At 32.9% G+C, this 21,758-nt stretch overlaps 5 protein-coding genes across 9 annotated transcripts; 3 read left to right on the top strand and 2 right to left on the bottom strand.

The window, feature by feature from the left end:
• Nucleotides 1–859: 859 nt before the first annotated feature.
• On the bottom strand, nt 860–1,861 carry LOC127253408 (ras-related protein RABA1f-like). Its single transcript, XM_051277985.1, has 2 exons — nt 1,529–1,861; nt 860–1,292 (listed from the first exon to the last, which is right to left on the bottom strand). The coding sequence occupies exons 1-2, from the start codon at nt 1,747–1,749 to the stop codon at nt 860–862; spliced, it is 654 nt and encodes a 217-aa protein (XP_051133942.1). The 5' UTR covers nt 1,750–1,861.
• A 779-nt stretch (nt 1,862–2,640) lies between these two features.
• On the top strand, nt 2,641–5,951 carry LOC127253409 (uncharacterized). Of its 2 annotated transcripts, none has more exons than XM_051277987.1 (3): nt 2,641–2,884; nt 2,961–3,275; nt 5,509–5,951. In XM_051277987.1, exons 2-3 carry the CDS (start codon nt 2,985–2,987, stop codon nt 5,662–5,664), a joined length of 447 nt encoding a protein of 148 aa, XP_051133944.1. In that variant the 5' UTR covers nt 2,641–2,884; nt 2,961–2,984; the 3' UTR covers nt 5,665–5,951. The 2 variants fall into 2 exon arrangements, with proteins under 2 accessions (XP_051133944.1, XP_051133943.1); XM_051277986.1 differs by having other exon boundaries at nt 2,641–2,904; nt 2,977–3,275.
• A 1,556-nt stretch (nt 5,952–7,507) lies between these two features.
• LOC127253405 (uncharacterized) lies at nt 7,508–15,685 on the top strand. 4 transcript variants are annotated; one of them, XM_051277981.1, is made up of 18 exons: nt 7,508–7,607; nt 7,699–7,795; nt 8,499–8,599; nt 8,730–8,840; nt 8,908–8,946; nt 9,086–9,196; nt 9,387–9,470; nt 9,553–9,671; nt 9,927–10,028; nt 10,161–10,277; nt 10,362–10,427; nt 10,639–10,705; nt 10,996–11,049; nt 11,226–11,315; nt 11,569–11,604; nt 11,726–11,752; nt 11,837–11,984; nt 15,565–15,685. In XM_051277981.1, the coding sequence occupies exons 3-17, from the start codon at nt 8,552–8,554 to the stop codon at nt 11,942–11,944; spliced, it is 1,179 nt and encodes a 392-aa protein (XP_051133938.1). In that variant the 5' UTR covers nt 7,508–7,607; nt 7,699–7,795; nt 8,499–8,551; the 3' UTR covers nt 11,945–11,984; nt 15,565–15,685. The 4 variants fall into 4 exon arrangements, with proteins under 4 accessions (XP_051133938.1, XP_051133939.1, XP_051133936.1 ...); XM_051277982.1 differs by lacking the exon at nt 15,565–15,685 and having other exon boundaries at nt 8,733–8,840; nt 11,837–12,157; XM_051277979.1 differs by lacking the exon at nt 15,565–15,685 and having other exon boundaries at nt 11,837–12,157.
• LOC127253407 (nuclear ribonuclease Z) lies at nt 12,479–15,840 on the bottom strand. The gene is made up of 8 exons (XM_051277983.1): nt 15,610–15,840; nt 15,082–15,244; nt 14,929–14,999; nt 14,751–14,846; nt 13,843–13,956; nt 13,312–13,380; nt 13,127–13,201; nt 12,479–12,905 (listed from the first exon to the last, which is right to left on the bottom strand). Exons 1-8 carry the CDS (start codon nt 15,838–15,840, stop codon nt 12,831–12,833), a joined length of 894 nt encoding a protein of 297 aa, XP_051133940.1. The 3' UTR covers nt 12,479–12,830.
• Nucleotides 15,841–16,695: 855 nt separating this feature from the next.
• LOC127253450 (secretory carrier-associated membrane protein 2-like) lies at nt 16,696–21,350 on the top strand. Its single transcript, XM_051278063.1, has 13 exons — nt 16,696–16,982; nt 18,360–18,425; nt 18,559–18,672; nt 18,791–18,853; nt 19,292–19,325; nt 19,442–19,564; nt 19,776–19,838; nt 19,914–20,007; nt 20,271–20,316; nt 20,394–20,461; nt 20,623–20,671; nt 20,796–20,861; nt 20,954–21,350. Exons 1-13 carry the CDS (start codon nt 16,923–16,925, stop codon nt 21,038–21,040), a joined length of 933 nt encoding a protein of 310 aa, XP_051134020.1. The 5' UTR covers nt 16,696–16,922; the 3' UTR covers nt 21,041–21,350.
• The last annotated feature ends 408 nt before the right edge of the window (nt 21,351–21,758 follow it).

Raw genomic sequence — 21,758 nt, 5'->3', positions numbered from 1 at the left:
GTATTCCTTATTCTACCTTATTTATGCACTAATTTTATTCTTGTCTGTCTCATTTTATTTATTTTTATTTTTTTAAAAATATGATTATATGCATTTTAAATTTCATAATAGATAATTTATTTAATTTTAATTGTATTATTTAATTAATTTAATTTAATATCTAATTATTTTTATTATATAATAATAATTTTTATCAATATATTTTTAAATTACTTAGTAATTATATTTTATTTAAATTTTTTATTTACGGTCTCGAAAACAAAAGGTGACCCTGATTTGAGATGAATGTGACCTGAATGGAGTATAAAACTATATGCGCATGATATCCATTTTATTGCATAATTTGAGCCCAACTTATTACTAATCATAATTGCTTGGTGTGTTATTTAAGGTGTGTTTAATTGTGTGTGCTTATTTTCACACGTTTTGTAAAATTATATAATTAAAATTACCAATATATAAAGAAAAAATAGTTATTAAATTTAATATTTATTCTTGAAATAAAAATAATAAAATAATACCAAAAATGTTTAAAAATACAAATAAAAGATTAAAAAGAAAATCCTAAATGCAAAACCACTACTGTTTAAATTCACATAAATAAATATCAATATTATATTTTAAATACTAAAAAATCAATTTTTAATATAATATAAAAATTTAAAAAATATCTTTAATTTAATATATATATATTTTTTTTAAAACATAAAAATATTATAAAAATCAACAAACAAACAAAACTATATATATGGTATTGCCCTCCAAATTGTGCATACAATTCATCAAACAAATGAATAAATTTTTTGTTAACACAATCCAACATATACACACAATCAAACAGAAGTGTTGTTCGTTGTTATTACCCGGAACAGCAGCCGGAGCTTTTCACGGCGGAAACGTCGTCTTTGCCGCCGATGTTGATGGTCTGTCCCTTGGGAAGCGCCGACGGATCGTCGCCGATATCGAGGGCCTTCCGGCTGACCACGTGGTATATCTGCGTAAGAACTTCCGTGAAGGCGTCCTCCACGTTGAGAGCTTCGAGAGCGGAAGTTTCCATGAAGAACGTGTTCTCCTTCTCTGCGAATCCTTTGGCTTTCTCCGTCGGAACAGCTCTTAGGTGCCTTAGATCCGCCTTGTTCCCCACCAGCATTATCACGATGTTGCGGTCCGTGTGCCCCCGCAGCTCCTTCAACCATCTCTCCACGTTTTCGAATGTCACGTTTCGTGTTACGTCGTACACTATTAGCGCTCCCACCGCGCCTCTGTAGTAGGCGCTCGTAATTGCACGGTACCTGTTGTCAAATTCATCGTAAAATACAATGGATTTAGAGATTATTTGAACGAGATTTGGGTGATGAATGTATCGAATCGAAGAATCGATCATTTAGGCGTATCGATTTCTAAGGCGGTTACCAAATATCAATCAAACCAAACGATTAGGTACTGTTCTATTTTCTAGGGCACAAATTGCAGAGGAAATCACATTGTATGCGGATAACGGAGTTTTGTTCGGAAATTGACGATTTACCTTTCCTGGCCGGCGGTGTCCCAAATCTGAGCCTTAACAATCTTATCGTCGACTTGAATCGACCGCGTTGCGAACTCGACGCCGATCGTGGATTTAGATTCCTGGCTGAATTCATTTTTGGTGAACCGCGATAGAAGGTTGGATTTACCGACGCCGGAATCGCCGATCAGAACCACCTTGAACAGGTAATCGTAATCCTCATCCGCTCTGTATGCTCCCATCTCTTTTCTGCGATCGATCGATTTTCCCTCGATTCCGCCTCTACTATTATCGTATTGCCACGATTATCGCACATTAATGCTGTTGTTGTTGTTGTTGTCGATCATCGCCTCGATTCGCATGGGAAATTCTGTATAGAAATAATCTGAAAAACCAAAATTCGGTTGGAAGAAGGAGGAATGATGAAATGAAGGCTTCTTGTTGTTTATGCCTTTTTGGTTATTTAATTACTATTAAACTGTTTGATTGTTTTTCCCTCCACATATTTAGGGGGACCGACGGTCAGCTCCGTACCTTTGGTGAACGGGTCGGGTCGGGTCAAGTTCGAATTGAGAGTGGATTGATCTTGGGCCGGTTTTATAAGATTCATTCTGAAGCCCAACTGGCAATCTGTGAGGGCATATTCGAGAAAAAAAAGGAGAATTAATTTTATTTTTAATTTTATTAATTAGTGATTGTGTATAAAAATTATAAATGAATTATATGTATAATAGTATCTTTTTAATTTAAATAATTTTGATAATATTGAATAATTATTATTTTTAAAATTAAAAAAAAAACATATTTTAAAATGTTAACAAAATAATAAAATAAACGAGAGAGTTTTATTTTATTGATTAGTGAAAAATAATTTTAATATTTTGTATTTTATTCATAAAGTAATTATAATAGTATGATTATAATTTATATAAAAATTAAAAATTATTTTAGTATTATTATATAGTTACTTTTATAGAAAAAATAGTAAAAAGGTAACGGAGTAATATTTTTAAATTTACGTACATAGCCAAAGTTAAAATTAGAAGCATATAAGAGTATAATTTATGCAAAAGTTGCATGTGACTGAAAAGCATTTGCACACACACGTTATATATAGGCACGCAGAGTGAATAGTCTGTGTCACATAGATACAAACTAATCTGCAGATATCAGAGGAGTGCGATTTCCAATTCTTCTTCAATTTCTACATTTCCATGGTAGAAAAAAAGTAGCCAATTTCTACATCATCCCAATCTACATTCACGAGATTTCTTCTGTGCGGTCAATTACTCGTAAATTACAGCATTTGTTTCGATAATTGAGTTTTGGTTGCAATGCGGGAAGGATTTGTGCCGTAAAGGCTTCCGAGTTGCTGTGGTAGTAACCAGTTGCTTCTGGTGTGTTCGAGGCAGCTGAATTCGTTCATTTACTGAAATTTTTGCCGTTTGAGAAGTGTTTTTGGTGTACAGAGTGGATTATGGGCGGGGAAGACGATGGATGGAGCGGTTGGTCACCGGCGCCGGCGGGCGATGCGCCGCCGTACCTGCAAAAAGACGATCACTGGACGCATTTTGATAATTCCGTGAATGCAGTTTCGTTTGGATTTGTGGCCACCGCCATTCTCATTTCAATGTTCCTTGTCATGGCTTTATTCGAGAAGTTTCTCAGAACAAGCTCGCCGCCCGGTGGAACAGACCGCCGCTCCGGCGTGGACGCTCAGAATCACGGCGATAGATTCAGCGCAAAGCTTGGATTTCGATCCCCAAAAGTGAGTATTACACATCTTCTGCTTGGAATTCGATCGATTTTACCTTTACACCGCTTTTTATTCTCAAATTTCTCTGCGCAATTTGGATTAATTATTCTGCAGAATCAGAATGTCATCATTCTCTTGTGACATAAAGTCTTTCCTCTCATTTCCTTTCCTCCATTTTCTCGTCACTTGGTTTGACTGCGCTTTTTGTAGATTATTTTACGCCAAAATTAGGGTTTATAGAAACTTTCGGTTGTCCAAAATCATCGATTTTCGAATTATCCCTAATTTGAGTTAGATATTATTGGTTCTATATAAATATAATGTTTTATTTAGATATATTACTGTAAATATATATATGTAATTAGTTTCATTTATATTTAATTATATTTCTATAATATTCTAATAAACTAATAATTTTAAAATTACGCAATTAAATTTGGTAAAAAAGATTCACTAAATTCAATTTAATTGTGTTCAACCATCAATTCGATGAATATCAAATTCGAATTGAAAATTTTTAATTAGAAAATATGAATTTGAATAGAAATATTTTTAAAAAATTATTCTGAAAAATCGAATCCAAATTTCCCAATTACCAATTTCCTTTTTGATGCATACTCCTGCAATCTGTATGCTGCCTCTGGTAATCTTCATTCAGTTGAACAGTATATAAAAAATTAGCAATTCTACTGTCTACAGAGTTGTTATTCCCTGATTTCCTGCTTAATTCTAGCAAGAATTGAACAAAACATCAGCTTCAATATGATCATAGAAAATGTAAAATACTTTATAGAATCCATTTCGGGAACGAAGAAGGTGTATGTTTGGGGGTTTGGATTTTGAGTTGAGATTTGAATAGTAAAAATTTTGAATTTAAATAGTTGTATGACGTGATATAAATAGGTGTTGATGTGATGTTTTGAATGAAAAATTGATATTTAAGTATGATATAAAAAATGAAAAATAAGTATTTAATTTGATATTTTTAGAGGGAAATTAAATTCAATCCCAACTTCAAATATTTTATATGAAAATTGTTTCAACTCATAGAAGGTTTATTTAATTTTCTATTGAAAAAACCCCCAAATAGATAGGGAATTGTCTGAATATGAGCAACATATGAGCCCACAGAGGAAGACTAAAATTAAGCAGCATGAGCTGGATTGCATTATTATAATAAATAGTTTGATTGAACCTATGAGTTTTATATTAGCCAACTGTTTGTCTTTCATGGCATTAAGTTTTGATTCTTTATAGATAATTGCATGTGCATTTTCTTGGGATTTTGCTATCTGATATAGCCATAGCCCATTGGATTGGAGAGGATGGTCCCAACCATGGCGGGTGGTTGGGTAGGGTAGCTTATTGTTATTGGGCCCCCTGTTTCTGTTTCTGTTTCCACTAATGAGAATAGTCTAAATATAGTTATTTTGCATTCTTGGGGCTCTGTTTGTTGTCTGTTGATGATCTCTTTTCTTGTCTGTTTGCCATTTATTGCTCTTATGGTATATCCAACATCCCATATTGTAATTGAATTAATGGTTTGTGAACAGGCTGCCATGCTAATATTTGTTTCTTGTGTATTGTGTGGTTTTCAGCTTTTAGTGATGGAAATCTTGGTTCTTGCATTAGACATGATTTGGGAGTGTGATGGAATTTCGAATTGAATTGGGAACAGTAAAAAATTGGATAAAGATAGAGGTGGTGTTTTGAATATGGAATAATTCTATTATTGTTTTTGATGTATTTTACATGAAAGATAAAATATTTGATACAAAAGGTTTTTAGAAGCAACTGTTGGTTGTAATTCTATCAATGAATGCGAAAATAAGGTTGAAAACATAAGTAATTAGAGGGATTTATGGCCATGAAGGAGTTCGATAAGCCCGGATGTTGGTATATGTTGGCTTTGACCTTGTTACAAGCTAAAGGATCAGTTGAAATCAGGTTAGATGTGTTTTGTTTAAAATCATGCCGGATGCATGTTTAGTGTAACAAAATTTTGATAATCAAAATAAAAAATGCATAGAAAAAAGATGATAATTTGGTGACCATGTTAGAGGATGGTTTAAGACAAATATTTTCACCTGTACTGACTTGTTTTTAGACTATTTCAAAAAGGCCGTGGACTTATACATGGAACTCATAAGGGGTGAAGTTTTTATTTATTTATTTAAATTTTCAAAATGTGAGATTTGAGTTTGGTTGGCATCATTTCTTGACATCTTGGTGGCGGTATCTATAGATGGCCATGAATGCAAAAGAGGTTTCGGTTATGATGCCCGGCGACAAGATCCCAACCTTCATCGCGCATCCGGCTCCGGTGCCCCATCCCCCGGAGCGCATGCCGTGGCCATCTCATCATCACCTTCCGAGCTCCAGCTCCAGCTCCACCGGGTAATATTGTTCGATCCTTTACCTCGACACAAGAATAAACCTCACTAAGCATTGTTTTCGGAATTTTCTGTGCCAAATCTGGTTTTGGTGAATAATTGTCGTCATTTACATTATACTTTACACTGCCTGATTCATACACGATGTTTTTTTTTATATTTGGTGAAATTTTTTAGGTTGTAATGCTTTGTATTCTAGGGAGTAGGGCCTTTCTGTACAGAGTTATATGATACATTTGTTTCTGCCATGTTGTAGTTCTGTTTGGGCAAATACGACGTCGTGTCTTTTGGGCAACTAGTAAATTTATGTATGGGGCGTTATTGGGCTTTCATTAGGCTTTGTTGGATATATTGAGGCGCTATTTACATAAGACATTTTTTTTTGGGAAAAAAAATGCATTTCATTAAACTTTAAATTTAATTACAGTAACTTTGGACCAATTTTTGGCAGTTCCGTTTAGACAAACTTTTTAACTGTGTTTCATTGTTAGTATATCTTTTTCTAAAAGTTATTTATTATTTCAAAAAAAAAAAAAAAAAATTCTTCCTAAAGAATCAACTTAAACATTTGTTTTCATTTACATATTATATTAAAACAATATAGTATCATTATTTTTATATCATATCAAAAATAATTACTTTAATTCAAAATACAAACAAAAAAACCTACCATCAATATGATGTATTTCGAAAAGAAATATATTTTTGATGAAATATTTTTTTTTGAAAAAAGAATATTATTAATAAATTATATTAAAAATTAGAAAATTGTATGTAAATGGAGCCAACTCTGGGCGTATTTATTGTACTATTTGTATTTTTATTTTTATATCATAATATATAGTATATTTTATTTTCAAAAAATATTATTTCAAATATTAAATATTTTTACTAATATATGTATATATATACAAAAATATATATTTACTCTCAAACTTGCAAAATTTCTATAGCGGACGTGAATTCTGGAAATTTATATTTTATAGGGACTACTTTGATAAAAATAGATTTAAGCGAGAGAAATTAAAACAGAATCCATAAATTCATTACGTCACGTCACGTCAATAATCTTAATTAGTAGTATATTTTATAATTAATTCTTTACTTAAAATATTATAATCCATAACAAATTCCTTCAAAGTTGCATAACATTGTAGACGTGTTTACATCTAACAATAATTCACTCCAAATATATCAACCGAAAAAAAATAAAAAATAAAAAATCTGAATGGACATAATTAGGTTAACTCGTAGCGATAGAAAAAATATAAATATAAATTAAATACTAGTATTAAAAAACAAAGACACGTGGAGTTACTAGACCCAAGTTCTGTGGACACAACTACCTCGTAACGTTTTATTTAATTTTAACTTTTTCTTACATATACCTACCCCACTAAAATCATTCATTCAACAAGACTAATAATTTTCTAAGAGTAATATGAAAATAAAAGGTTAGTTAAATGAAACGTATTTTTTTTCTTTTATATGTATATAAATAAACAATTTTCTACGTACCGTCCCAATCTTCTATTTATTTTACTATTTCCTTTCTGATATATTATTAATTTTAGTAAATAGAATTATATTTTAATATCAAGACATTTTTTATTTTTATAAAAATATTTAAATATCAAAAATATTTTATATATTTTTATTAATTAATAAAATATTATTATTTTTAAATTTTTATTAAATAAAATACAAAAGATATAACGAGGAGTACAATAGTATTTATTTTATACAATTATTTCTCCTCAATAAAATAATTAAATAATTGTCCTTTTTTTTTTCGTCATCGTGAGGTCCGCGAATATATAATATATATATATATATATATTGTGGGCGGTTATAATTTTCTTCAGAGAGTTGATTCCAGTAAGCGTCTCTTTCATTTGGTTCGCTCCGTTTGGCCGCGAGCTCTCTCAGTGTACTTTCTCTCTCTCCATTGGTGCGCACAGGCACGCAGACACTTGTGTTTCTCTAGTTTTTGTGGATTTTGGAGTGTGATTTAATCGGGTGTGAATTGTGGTTATGAACAGGTTTGCGTGCAGAGGTGAAGGCGATGTTATGAATGTAACCTGCGTTAAGTGATGATCACGTGTTGTCTTTGATTAATATTAAGCAAGGCTTTTCGAGGTGAGTGTTCTCTGATCTTGAAGTCGCTTTTTCTGTTCTTAGAAGTGTGTGGTGTTTGAAATTATGATTTTTCGCGCCTTGTCCATTTTTTCCGAGTGTTGGATGCGGGAAGTTGGCATATGTATTTTATGATTTTGAGTAAATCTGAAGATATGAGTATTTGTTGATTGTTGAAATTAGTTTGGCGTGGAAAGGAACAAAAATGAAATAGGAAACGCCTGTTATTTATTGGGAGACTATTTAGGATTTTTTTTTTCTCGATTGTGAAACAGATTTAGTTGTTAATGAAGTTCAGCTTTGATAACATGGGGCTGGAGCTGCAAATCTCTTTATTAGAAACTTTTTAGTTATTCAGATGTTGAGAAAGATGAAGAATTGATCCAAAACAACCTCAGATGTCAGGATTTTTTATTTTTTTATTTTTTGATATTATGCCTTGAATTTGAGTGAGTAATGGTGTTCATAAGGCTGGATTCAACTTATTTTAAAACAACTCCGAACAATCAATTTTGTTTAAATAATAAAATATCTTCAATACCTCCTACTTGACTAAAACGTTTGTCGAGCATTCTATTAATTGGTTAGTTCAATTCCTAAGTATCATTTGCATCTACAGGGAAATGTGAGACAATGACAAAATTATTAGTAATCATCTTTGGGGCAACGATAAGCGATAACATCTGGTATTCATTTACTTTTGTAGTCTAATATGAGAGAAATTCAGAGCCCTAGGCTGCTTATGTAAGGATCGACACCATGTTACGGCTGTGGATGATGAAGAGAAAAAAAATCTTATTTCCCAGGGTATGCTGTCTGCTGATTTTATTTGTTTGGATTGTGACTCGCCCCATCCATATTGAGAGTTAGAATCATTTTTTTTTTCTTTAATGATTTGAGTTCTCAAAGTCGAGGGAAAATGTCTAACTTAGAACAGCAGGGAGCATGTGGAGCAAGGATGAAACAGCTTCCATTTGTAGGAATTATCTGTACAATAATGTTGCTCTACATTTATAGGACAACAAATTATGAGTATCACCGGGCCAAGGTATTTCACTACAGATTGATTTGATTTCTAACCCCTTTTGCTATAACTACACATTTTGCTCTTTCAGCGGATGGAGTCTGAATTTCTTCCTTTCTACACATTAAAGGTATTTATTTAATGCATCTATCTCTTATTATACTTTGAGCCTTCTTGGGACCATCTTTGTAATGGAAGCAGTTAATAAATGAACCTCTTGTCTTTCTAGTCATTTTCTGCTGCTGAGAAGGTATGATTTTCCTATCCAGGAAACAGGTATGCATTCGGCAAGTTTGAACGGGCTGCCTAATGGTATTATTGAAGCAAATTCAGACCTGGAGTTGAAGCCTTTATGGATGAGAAGCAGTTCTAACTCAAAGGTATATTAAATTAAAGTTGACTGTGAAAGTAAAATATTTTCATCTTCCTTACCTCATTTGTTAATGATCCTATTGTATTTGGTAGTATTTATGACCACAATTTTCAGAAATTTTGTGCTGCCTTTCTGACAAACAATGCTGGCTGAATGATTAATTAACCTCAGTTTCATTTTATTTATGAACTTTTCAGAACTGTATGCAGAGCTCTGCTAATTTGCTTGCAATGCCGGTGGGAATAAAGCAAAAACATAATGTCAACAAAATTGTTCGAAAGGTATAGCAATGCCTTTATATTCAATGACAAAATTTATTCAAGGGAATCTGCCTTACCCGTTGCCTTATATCTTTGGAATCAGTTCCTTCCAGAGAATTTTACTGTTGTCTTATTCCACTACGATGGAAACTTGGATGGGTGGTGGGACCTGGAATGGAGTAGGGATGCCATACATATAGTAGCTCTGAACCAGACAAAATGGTAAGATGGCAGTTCCATGGACTTTTTTAAATAACTACTTATGTTTATTAGAGTAAGAAACATTATTTTTCTGATAAATTGGAGTTAAAAAAGAGTAATAATTGAGTATCATGTATGAATCTCTATCATGCTCATGCTCAAGGACTATTTGTTGCAAATTTCACTGCACCTGAAGAAGATGTTGTATCTGTGTTTAGACTCAATTCTGGTGGGGAACTAGGATTGTGTTTTAACAACATTTCTTTCAATATGAAGGTGGTTTGCAAAGCGTTTTCTAAATCCATCTGTTGTGTCTATATACGACTTCATTTTTCTTTGGGATGAAGATTTAGGGGTCGAGCATTTCCATCCCGGAAGGTACAACACCTTTCATGCATTTTCATTGAGAAAAGCTTTCTTTCTTTCTTTTTTATCTTTATTTTTTTTCAACGCATTATATGCAACTTATGCTATGTCCCTCATAAGACCTCCACTGATATGGTATATTAGGTATCTGGAAATTGTTAAATCAGAAGGACTAGAAATATCTCAGCCAGCTTTAGACCCCAATTCTACCGGCATACATCATAGGATCACAATTAGAAATAGAATGAACAAATTCCACAGGTATGTATATGTTGTGCAAACTCCATGCTAAGACTTAGTTCCACACATGATGGTTTTGATTCTTACATGTTTTGTACTGAGCAGAAGGGTCTATGACGCCAGAGGCAGTACCAAATGTTTGGATAATAGTGAGGGCCCACCATGTACCGGGTTGGTTATTAATCCCTCAAGTAATTTATTTGGTGCTTATTGTTTTTGTGGACACAAGGGTTTGTTCATGGAAATAAAATTTAAAAAAAAAAACCTTCATGTATTGTTTCCTTCTCAATTCCGGACTCTTAACTTTATGGTGGATCCAAGGTGTTTTTTTAATCCTATGTATGGATTTGTGTTGATTTTTCATTTTTTCACTGTTTTGTAGTTTTGTTGAAGGAATGGCTCCGGTATTTTCAAGAGCAGCATGGCATTGTGCCTGGCACTTGATACAGGTTATTTTGATTTTTGCTCTGAATTGATTCCCTTAATACATTGCCTGGGTTTGTATCAACTACGAACCAGTGATCTTCCATCGGCCGCGTTCATAAAAACTGTTGAAGTTTGCAGAGAACAGACACATTGTTCAAAGTCATATAGTCATGTAGCTAATGCAATAATGGCCTCGCGTGTTTGGTTTAACTCACATTTGCATGAATCACTTATATTATTTGTGATCTTTATATAGTGAAGCTAATTACACCTCTCATGCAAACCCTGTCCTTACCGATGGTTTTATTGTCAGAATGATCTTGTTCTCGGATGGGGACTAGACATGAAACTTGGATATTGCGCTCAGGTAAGACAAGACTACTATGTTAAAAACCCCATTTGATTAGTTGATTTGGGCTCGAAGTTTTCATTTTAAAATACATCGATTTTTTCTTCCTATATATAATGGTTTTGTTGCTTGAATTGATCCTACAAGGGTCAGGTCTGTTTCAAATTTGATCTCTTTATTTGCTCTCTTTGTAGGGGGATCGAACTAGAAAAGTTGGTATAGTAGATAGCGAATATGTAGTTCATCAGAGCATAAAAACACTCGGCGGTTCATCTGCAAATAAGGTGAGCCTATTCGATCCTATCCACGACACCACTTGTTCCTGTAACTCATTTTTACATATGTAGATCTGATTGATGAATTTTGTCACTTGTTATGCTTCAACTATGTTTTGTGAAAGAGGAAAAAACAAAATCGATTATTTTTTATTATTTTTTTTAAAGTTACCAAAATTTCCGAAAATGTCTATATAACCAGAGCAACTTTTCTAATTCATCATTGACAATAATACAATTTATCTATCATGTCCATCTGCAGGCCTCCAACTCGGACAAGGACAACACAGTGAAGAAGGTGCAGAACACATATCATTGGTTCATTCATTCATTATTTTTCATCTTGTCAACAACAGCTTCTTGTAAAACACTAGTTTAATCTTTCTTACATATACTTTCCCTTGTTGGTTTGCCTACAGAGCCACAGTCTCGACGTGAGGTCAGAGGTGAGCGAGAAACAATAACAACACTATCCACGCCACTTGTCTACCTTACAAACTAATTCTTACAATCAGATTTAATCATTGCAGGTTAGGAGGCAGTCGGCGATAGAACTTAGGAAGTTCAAGGAACGATGGGAACAAGCTGTCAAGGCCGACAAGAAATGGGTTGACCCCTTTCCGACAAACAATGGATGACAATGACAAACCAAATAAGAAATGACTCGACCACTCCGAGGTTTAGTCATCTTTCTCTATATTCTAGATATACATGCATACACATTACACAAGTACATTAACATCAATTTTTTCTAGTGATAGATAGATAGATAGATGGATCTCATTCATAGTTGAGATTTACTACATTGAACTCACTTAAATCTTGTTTATATATTCACATACATTAATTGATCTTCCTATGTTATATAGTTGACATTTTTGTTGAGTAGGTATAAATACTAATTTGAAGGCTATAATCCTGACCCTGTAATCCTGTATATAATTAATGTTGTCATGCATTCTCACACGAAGTTGAAAGAGTGAATGAATTTTTTTAACACTCTTTTTTGGATGGGGGTAAAAAAATTTCACCCCTTACATCATGACTCTAATTCTTTTAGTGTTCGGTTTTAACTTTATTTACTATACAAGTATTTCTCTATAAAAGTATATTATTTTATCTTACAAAATATTACATCTAACTATTCAAATCAAATGCAAAGTAATTAAAAGAATCAATGAATTTATAACTGAACTTGATTTCCACATGTGAAATAAGAAAACTACAATCTACCCAACACAAACACTGGACTGTACACAAATAACTAAATTTAAAATGGAGATCCTTTGTACAGAGTTTTAAATTAGTATCCTACACGACCAAATTCTTCGCCTCACGGCATATATATATTCGCATTGATAACATTCGTGCAGTGAGGGTTGCTAGCACAACCTTGTAGATTTTCATGCAGCTAATTGACCCTGAGAACCACTAGCCAAATAAAACACAAGTTCTCGATGTGATCAGAAAGTCATTACCCTGTTTAGACTTCAATGTAGTGTGTATTTTGAACTCTGCAGCACTTCAAAACCCATTAGTTAGAGCACGAACTCGTCCTGCCAACGGAGGAGGCAATGCTGAAATAGCATTTTCAATCACCTGATGAGTCGGAACAAATCATTGCAGAGTTTAGAGGACAATGTCTACACAATGTCATTTTGATCCACGTATATTTAAATTTGAACCCAATGGCAGAGTGTAAATTGAAATCAATAATTGTTAAATTCCTGAATATGACAAGCCATCGATAAATCTTGATGTACAGACAAACACATAAGATAAATAAATAGATGTTGTGGAACATACTGCTTGCTACTTACATTTAATTGGTAGCGAGCCGAGAAGTGTATAAGAAGAATAGCGTTGTTCTGAAACTTATCTGCTTTACTAATGATCTGGTGATACAATGAAATGAATCATGCACATTTGATTTGAAGTCACGGTTAGTATAATATAGCAGAATCTTAGGCATGGAAAATAGAAAAGACAATAAGACGTTCTATACCTCAGACAGATGCGTGTGCCCGTATTCTCTTGCATCTTCCACTGTGCACGAATCGTCAACATAGGTACTCTGGTCACGGAAATTGGTTGAGAGGTATAAATACAAACCCTTCGTCCACAATCAATGTATTCATTTTCTAATTTAGCAACGCAAACCCCCCACAAATAATAATATACCCTTACATTTCACTTTAACTTTCAAATAATACCATTATTGTATTTGAAAATATCTAGTGTTATGGATATAGAGTATTATGGACAAAAGTGGTTAACATGCGTATCATCGATCCTATTTGGAAGAAAGACACCATAACTGCAAGATCTTTGCGTATCATCGATCCTATTTGGAAGAAAGACACCATAACTGCAAGATCTTTGCTAACTTGTCACATCTACAAGTGTTGGTCGATGAAAAGAATTTTAGTGAGTTATTATTCTAAATGATGTTTGAGAAAGCTTATAATATGGATAGTATAGTATGTGTACATGTGATTAGAATGTGCATACTAAACAGAGTGGAAAGCTTCCAAACCTCCATAATCAGAATTTTTGCTTTTAAAACATCAACATTCTCTGGATCTACAATAAAGTCGGACATGGTGTCTCCTGTAAATGCAATTTCGGGTGCTGTGATGGTGTCTGTAATCTGAAAATAAAAGAATCATTTGTATCATATCAGATTTAACAAAATTTAATCTAGTCATATGACGCTCAATGTGTGAAATCAAGAATAAATTGTCAGGCATTAACGTTAAAAATGAATAAACAACAAGAAGTGACCGCAGATTGGCAAGTTTATATTATATGGAAGTTCACAAATATCTTTAGGAGATGATTAAAGAACCTTTATATATGTATGTAGGTTCTTAAGAAACCTCAATTGATAATGATTTATCTATTCATGAAAACAAGAAAAGTCTATACCCAATAAGTAATGATAATAAACTTCAAAATTTTGAATTTCAAACAGCACTAGAACTTCTAAATTTACACAAGAAATGCTCTTTTTCGAATCAACACTATGTGAAAGTAAGCTCCTATAAGTAGCAATGTAGCATAGCAAAGCAATGGTTTTGCTCTTTTAACGTTTATATTATTCTGTTATTCCAGTAAAAAAATACCTTACCCGTATTTTCCAATAAAAGTACTGTATTTTCTCTTATGGACATATAAAGAATAACGAAAACTAATTCACCCAAACTACATCACAATCCCCCTAATACTTTCACAATTCTCAGTTACTAATATAAAATCAAAAGACCTCAAACTAACATTCAAACAAAGATTAAATGTTCACGAACTACCAACTTTCATAAATTGAGTATCAAACTGCTATCCTTTCAATAAAGACGTAAAATGCAATCAGACAACTAACGAGAAAGCAAATAAATCACTTTCACATAATCCCTAAACCGAAACGCAAGAATTATTAAGTCGGACCTGCACACCTGATAACTTCAGGCCTTTTATCTCAGCTCCCGGCAGCCCAATATACTCCTGCTTAAGTTTCTCTCTCAAAGAATAAACTATGTATCCCTATTCAAAAACTAAAATAAATCAAAAAACATAAATGTAAAAAACCAAAAAAACAGAAAGTATATATATATATATATATTACCTGACTTGGAATGACATGATAAGTTTTAAATGCTCTAACTTTAAGATCTCTTCTTATATAAAACTCTTCACCTAAATTAGCACTTAAGATCGAGTCAACAAATTGTGTGTGCACCAAAATGAACAAAACAGCAACAAAGATGAACTTTATTACCCACATCTAGGCCAACAAGAGTATGCTCGAGCTCTGATTGATCCATTGCTCTATGTGCTTCGAATATCATCTCCACATTCTCCTTAATGCTTTTTGGCACAATAATGGTAGGAGGAGCCATTCTATATAGTCCTCTTGTAGCAACATACATAGGTAATCCTCCCTACATTAGAAAAAACACGAACTATTATAGCAATGATTCAATTTTTCACTCAGGCATAGAAGATCATTTCCTGTTCCGAAATCGGTCTGACAACCAAAGCTACTGAATAACTGATTGAATTCTCCGAATTCATTCAAAGTATTTAAGAAACAACATGAAACTATTATAGCAAGGATTCGATTTTTCACTCGAACATAGAAGATCATTTCCTGTTCCGAAATCAATCTGAAAACCAAACTTATCGGTTGAATTCTCTGAATTCATTCTAAGCTTTTAAGAAATGAAATGAAAACTGATTAATTGATTTGATTCTATTCCAGTTTTACACACAATTCCAATGGAGAGAGAGTGAGGAGAAGCTTTACGATGTGATCCATGTGGCCATGGGAGATGAAGAGGAACCGCTGGGAAACAGCGCGTTGGGGACACTTTCCAATGTCGAATGCCAAATTAAGATTGGGCAAAATGACGCAGGTCTCGTGTCCTGCAATCGACAAGCCATCGACGGAATAGCCTTCCATCCACAGCTCGTCGTGTCCAGCTCTCTTCTTCTTCTTCTTCTGCGACTTCGGTTCCGATTTCAAATCCATGGCCATTTTCGATGCGTGACTAAGCACAAACTATTCAAGAACTTGGCTATCCGATAAATTTGGCAAAAGCGATTACTGCAGATTAGGGTTTAAGGCTCTCGAGCTGATTGGTCCGGGCCAGGCAGTCTGGCCCGAGCCCGGCCATCGAGCTACAGTAAAAAAATTTAAATACGTATTTATAATTAAATATTTTAATAGAATATTTTATCTATATTTTAAGTTTTTTTAATATATTTTAAGTTTTTTTAAAAAATACTACATCCGTCGTACTATTTTTATTTTTGTCTGTAATAATTTATTAATGTAAAATATATTTAACGAATATAAATTAATTTAATTAACTATATAACATATTAAATGACCCATTCAAAATCTTTTTATTTTTATTTCTCTTTTTAAAAAAAATATTTTTATTTATATTTAAAACTACATATATTTTATAAAATTAATTTATATTAATTATAAATTCATATTGTATATTTTTTAATTGTTATATTTTTAAATATTCTTATCTTAAAATATTGTACGTCTAATCAAATGATTCAATTTTCGTGGGATGGAGGGAGTATATAAACAGAATATTAAATATTTTTGTACTTTTTTCGTTTTATTTTCTATATTTATATTATTTTTTTAAATTGTATATTTTGATTTTATTTTAAATTTTTAAATTTAATTTTTTTAACTTAAATTAAATTAATTAATTATTTTAATCTATAATATCTTATTTCATCGTATATTTAATTATCTATTAATTATATTAACTTAGATTAAAATAAAAAATTATTAATTCAATTTACTCCTAATAAATAAAAAAAGAAAAATAATATATACTGTTTAAATAAAGTATTGCCGTACTGGAGACAAGTTGGCGCTTCTCTCTCTAGTCTTGCACCAACTGATGAACTTTTTCCTTTTCTCTCTCTACCTCACTTTTCAACCGCTTGGATTCCAAATTCCACCCTGTCTCGAATTTCTGCTATCCTTTGTTTTTACCGTTCGCTATCATCAATTGTTTATTGTTTGTTTATTCCAATCGCTGCTGCACGATTTAGATCTGAAGAAAGCTCGCATACTTGCTGAAGAAGATGGCCGGCCGCTATGATCGGAATCCATTTGACGAGGGAGACGAAGTGAATCCCTTCTCTGTGAGTTCTTTCGCTTTTTAACGTATGGTAGAATGTTGAGGATTTGGCTGAAGATAGTAGATTTGGAATTGCTGAAAATCTCTGATGACTTTTGTTGACTTCGTGGTTTGATCTAATTCGACCTTTGTTGTCGAAATTGGTTGCTGCGTTTTGAGGTTGCATTGGTTGCGAGCACAATTTGAAATGCGTTATTCTCGTTTTGGTGTATTGTTCTATGGCGTATCCTTCCTTCTCTTATGAATGTCGTTAGTGTTGATTTGGATATGCTTCAGATCCTTTCTGTATCACATTTTATTTATTTAGGTTCCGTTTAGATAGAAGTTTTCGGAATACTGAAAAATTTTGAAAATGGTAAAAGGTTGAGTAGTGTATGTGATATTTTGTTGGAGGAAATAGGTATTGAAGGTGATTTTTTGAAAAAAATGACTGTAAGATAGTATCAAAACAATTAAAAATTTTGAAAATGGTAAAATGTTGGGTAGTTGTTGCGATATTTTGTTGGATAAATAAGGTATTTAATTTGGTTTTAATTTATTTATTTATTTTTTAAAATTACTCATGATAGATATATCAGAATTTCCAAAGTGTATGTAAATAGAGTCTCATTTAGGCTTTGTTTAGATAGACTGTTTTTGGAGCGCCTGAGTATTGAAATTGTTATAAAATGATAAAATTTTGGGTAGTTGATGTGTTTTTTTAAAAAATAGGTATTTGATGTGATAATTTTTTTAAAAAAATTAAAATACTTTTGATAAAATGTGTCAAAACTTTCAGAAGTGTCTGTAAACATAGTCTTATTTTGGGATTAATGTGCTGTGAGGTTAATGATCAAGAAATTGATTTCGAAGAATTCAGGCATGCTTGCCTTGTTAACAGTTTGTTCCTGTGGAAGAGTTTACGGTAGGTTTTCTAGGTAGAAAATGGTGGGTTGTGTAAAACATCTTAATGCATAAGCAAAATTTAGTAAGGATGTTTGTATTCTGGAGTATTTTTTCCGATGTCTTGGGTGATTGTAATTTGAATTTCGCTTTTCAATGGAAAATAGGTTTTGCGTGATGTTTTAAATGAAACATATGGCATGCTGAATGAAAGATAAGCTTTTTAAGTTTTGTATGTGATGATTTGAATTATGGATATGATGTTGAAAAATCCCATTTGGATGGGATGTTTTGAATGAAAAAATTGGTGTTGCACATAATGTTTTGAATGGGAAATAGGTTTTGAATGTAATATTTGAATGAAAATTAAATATTGGGTGTGATACATTTTAGACGGAAATAATATTTTACTGGGAATTGCATAGTGTGAAGCTTTGAAAACACAAACAAACACACCGTCAATTATGATGATTTGACATTGATATACTCTTACATTCAGGATGGAGGGGCTAGAGGGAAAGCATCTGGAGAATCAAAGTTCAGTGGAGGCTCATTTTTTACTACAGTAAGAATGATTCCCTGTTTACATTTTAGAATAATGTGACGATTTGAGGAATTTAATCTACTTTTCTCTGAACAATATGTTTGATTCTTGTTATTGGACTTTTTTCTAAGTTATATTTTTCTTTGTATTTCAGCCTACTGGAACTGTTCCTCCAGCTATAAACTCAAGGCTTTCTCCACTTCCACCGGAGCCTGCTGATTTTTACAATCCTACTGCATCAGTTGACATACCTTTAGATAGCAATGCAGTATGTACAGTGTTTCTTTGCTTTTCTTTAACCCAAAAAAGAAAATTCCTTTTTTTAGTGTTATATTTTGTTTGGGAACTTTGTTTAGTTTACGATGAAAGAAAATTTCCAATTATAGGATTTGAAGAAGAAAGAGAGAGAGCTGCAGGCCAAAGAAGCTGAATTGAAAAGGAGGGAACAGGTATTTGTTGGTGTATGTTCGTAAGGGTGTGTACAATACCTTTATGTCGGAAAACAATTTCCTATTCTTCGGTTGTCTAGTGCTGATTATAAAGCATGATTATAGTTGTTGATATCCATTTTCGTGGCAGATTTTGTTATTGTTCTTTATCCAATGAAGCATATCAAATGAAGTGTAAGGTTAACTTCGGATAGGATATATCTATCTTCAACACACAAAAGAATTTGACAAAAATACAAATGATCATTTTTATGTTCAACATGAAGCAAGTGAATCATACTCCAATAGATTCCCTTACGCCTAGTGCTGAACTAAATTGTTGCTCAAGATAGTACGAAAAAGGAGTTTTTTTGATCAAGTATGGCATATGTGGAGTTCAAGCTAGGTTACATTAGCAGTTCTCAACTCTTAACTTCAATTATCAATTGAACCTTGCAGGAAGTCAAGCGGAAAGAAGATGCTGCTGCAAGAGGTGATATCTTCTCTTAGCCAATATTTCCATTGCATTTGTCGGACAAAAAAAGGAAGCTTTCTGTCTTCTGTCCACTTGCAAATGGAGGAATAAAACTGACTTCTTGATCCTTGCAGCTGGTATTGTTCTTGAGGAGAAAAATTGGCCTCCATTTTTCCCGATTATTCATCACGATATTGCAAATGAAATTCCAATTCATCTGCAAAGGCTGCAATATGTCGCATTTACAACGTTGTTGGGTATGCAGCTTGCGATGATTTCCCTTTCTTTTATCTCTTACGCATCCCCACGGCCCAAATTACTGTATTTTAGCACCTGCCGTTTATATATATGTATTGTTTGTATATCCAAGTATTCATAAATGAAACAACACCCACCATCAGCATCTAAGATAAATAGTTTGTGAATGCTACCGCTACCATTGATGCTGCTTGTTTGGTTGGCGATCAGGACTGTTTTTTGCCCTTCTATGGAATATTATAGCTGTGACCACCGCCTGGATTAAACAAGGAGGTTGGTATTTTTGTGTTTTAATTTTTTATTACATATGTTTTTCTTGATTTGACCATTACTTGATCTGGATATTAGATGCAAAGATTTGGTTTCTTGCTATTATCTACTTCATATCGGGGGTTCCGGGAGCTTATGTTTTATGGTATCGGCCACTCTACCGTGCTTTCAGGTTTGTGATTCTACCTTGCAGAAAAACCACCTTTAGAGTTGCACTTTGCAATCTTTTGATGTGATGCGATTTGTAGTTGTTACGAACATAATAGGCATATATCTGTTCTTGACTAGCAATGGTTAAATTGGATATGCTAATTTGATTTATTAAAGTTTATGATCTTAGTTGATGCTAGAAGTTGTTTTTATGTAATAAGCTGAAATTGGTATGAAGATTGTTTATCTGAATATCGTTTGACGCTGCCTTCATGTGCATTCCAGGACCGAAAGTGCATTGAAGTTCGGGTGGTTTTTCATGTTTTACTTGGTGAGTAAAGATGTTTTACTTTCTGTAGAGTTTGTCTAAAAACAAGACTTTTGATATGTAATATGATTCCTTTTCAGCTTCACATTGGGTTCTGCATATTTGCTGCAGTCGCACCTCCTGTAGTTTTCAGGGGAAAATCTTTGACGTAAGTCGGCCTTGAGCTTAATAAAGTATAAATGACATTTTATATCGATTGACTTAATCCCATTACATTTATACCATGGAGCTGATTGTCTTCTCTCTTTTTGTTTGTTTGATTTACTTAATTTTAAATTTGTATTCTGATCATGAGTGGATTTTCGGCAGGGGTATCCTTCCAGCAGTGGATCTCATAAGTAAACATGCCCTAGTCGGGGTAAGTGCAAATCCTGTATTCTGTCTATTACTAGAATTCCAGTTTGAATCAACGATTTATATTAAAGTCTTCATTTCCTTATTTCCCGTGATCTTAAGTTTGGAAATCTCTCGTTCTTACGCAGATTTTCTACTTCATTGGGTTCGGAATTTTCTGCATCGAATCACTCCTAAGCATTTGGGTTATTCAGGTCATTCTCTTTACTCGATAAATGAAAGTTCCATGCATTTTGAGATGACGATTGTGCATATTCTGACGTGTTAATTCTGACTGTCTGTTCAGCAAGTGTATATGTATTTCCGAGGCAGCGGCAAAGCGGCAGAGATGAAACGCGAGGCTGCTAGGGGAGCTCTCCGAGCAGCCTTTTAAGCTCCAAACTGCTGTGGATATGATATGAATTGGTTAGCCGTACGTATTCCATTTCATTCACTATGTGGCCATTTTTTGTCTTAAAAAATCGATATTTTTACAATTACGACTTCATTCTTGTGCGAAGAAGGAATTAGAGAAGTTTGACTGTGGCTATTAGATCTGATCTATGTTGTCTGTCTGTCTGTATAATATGCTTCTGCTTCTGGCATTGCATTTTGCCTAATCCGCTTTCTAACATTTGAGGTCGAATAGGCATTTCATATGTTTTGATTCTTGGAGAATGAAATATAATTTTTTTTTTTTCTTCTTGCAATCATGGGATTTGTTTGATTTTGATTTTGATTTAAATTAGAGTTTCTTTTTTTTCTTTTGGCACTCCAACTTCTAACCTCAAACATATATAGAGAAAGCTCAACTATTTGAACTACATTTTCACCACTTACACATCAATAAAAAAGTCAGTGTAGTAATGTTGTAGTGGTGTGGGGTAAATCAGACTGTATTGGAGGTATTAGTTTCAGCCAATTAATTTTAAACCAAAACTAATCAAATCTAAAAATATATGAGAGACCAAAATATAAAATATTATAGGCTGAAATAAAGGAAGCACTATTCATTACATTTTTATTTTTTTTTCAATCAAAGTTATTATATTATTACTTTTACTTAAATTATTACATCAAAACATTTATTTTTATCACATAAAAAAAATATT

The sequence above is a fragment of the Andrographis paniculata genome, unplaced genomic scaffold (genome assembly GCF_009805555.1).
Source record: "Andrographis paniculata isolate CXL003 unplaced genomic scaffold, ASM980555v1 Contig50END, whole genome shotgun sequence".
NCBI classification, from domain to species: Eukaryota; Viridiplantae; Streptophyta; class Magnoliopsida; order Lamiales; family Acanthaceae; genus Andrographis; species Andrographis paniculata.
Note: the sequence above shows the minus strand (reverse complement) of the source record. Positions and strands in the feature narration are given on the sequence as shown.

What these genes read in the sequence shown, in the direction of transcription:
- LOC127253408 (XM_051277985.1), bottom strand. Translation starts at nt 1,749, where the DNA reads ATGGGAGCATACAGAGCGGATGAGGATTACGATTACCTGTTCAAGGTG. An exon ending in GACACCGCCGGCCAGGAAAG is followed by an intron (nt 1,293 to 1,528) that starts GTAAATCGTCAA and finishes ATTTGACAACAG; the next exon opens with GTACCGTGCAATTACGAGCG.
- LOC127253409 (XM_051277987.1), top strand. Translation starts at nt 2,985, where the DNA reads ATGGGCGGGGAAGACGATGGATGGAGCGGTTGGTCACCGGCGCCGGCG. An exon ending in TTGGATTTCGATCCCCAAAA is followed by an intron (nt 3,276 to 5,508) that starts GTGAGTATTACA and finishes CGGTATCTATAG; the next exon opens with ATGGCCATGAATGCAAAAGA.
- LOC127253405 (XM_051277981.1), top strand. Translation starts at nt 8,552, where the DNA reads ATGTTACGGCTGTGGATGATGAAGAGAAAAAAAATCTTATTTCCCAGG. An exon ending in GAGGGCCCACCATGTACCGG is followed by an intron (nt 10,428 to 10,638) that starts GTTGGTTATTAA and finishes ACTGTTTTGTAG; the next exon opens with TTTTGTTGAAGGAATGGCTC. An exon ending in AACTTGGATATTGCGCTCAG is followed by an intron (nt 11,050 to 11,225) that starts GTAAGACAAGAC and finishes CTCTCTTTGTAG; the next exon opens with GGGGATCGAACTAGAAAAGT.
- LOC127253407 (XM_051277983.1), bottom strand. Translation starts at nt 15,840, where the DNA reads ATGGCCATGGATTTGAAATCGGAACCGAAGTCGCAGAAGAAGAAGAAG. An exon ending in ATGGCCACATGGATCACATC is followed by an intron (nt 15,245 to 15,609) that starts GTAAAGCTTCTC and finishes TTTCTAATGTAG; the next exon opens with GGAGGATTACCTATGTATGT. An exon ending in CAAAAATTCTGATTATGGAG is followed by an intron (nt 13,381 to 13,842) that starts GTTTGGAAGCTT and finishes TTCCGTGACCAG; the next exon opens with AGTACCTATGTTGACGATTC.
- LOC127253450 (XM_051278063.1), top strand. Translation starts at nt 16,923, where the DNA reads ATGGCCGGCCGCTATGATCGGAATCCATTTGACGAGGGAGACGAAGTG. An exon ending in GAGGCTCATTTTTTACTACA is followed by an intron (nt 18,426 to 18,558) that starts GTAAGAATGATT and finishes TTTGTATTTCAG; the next exon opens with CCTACTGGAACTGTTCCTCC. An exon ending in CCACTCTACCGTGCTTTCAG is followed by an intron (nt 20,008 to 20,270) that starts GTTTGTGATTCT and finishes TGTGCATTCCAG; the next exon opens with GACCGAAAGTGCATTGAAGT.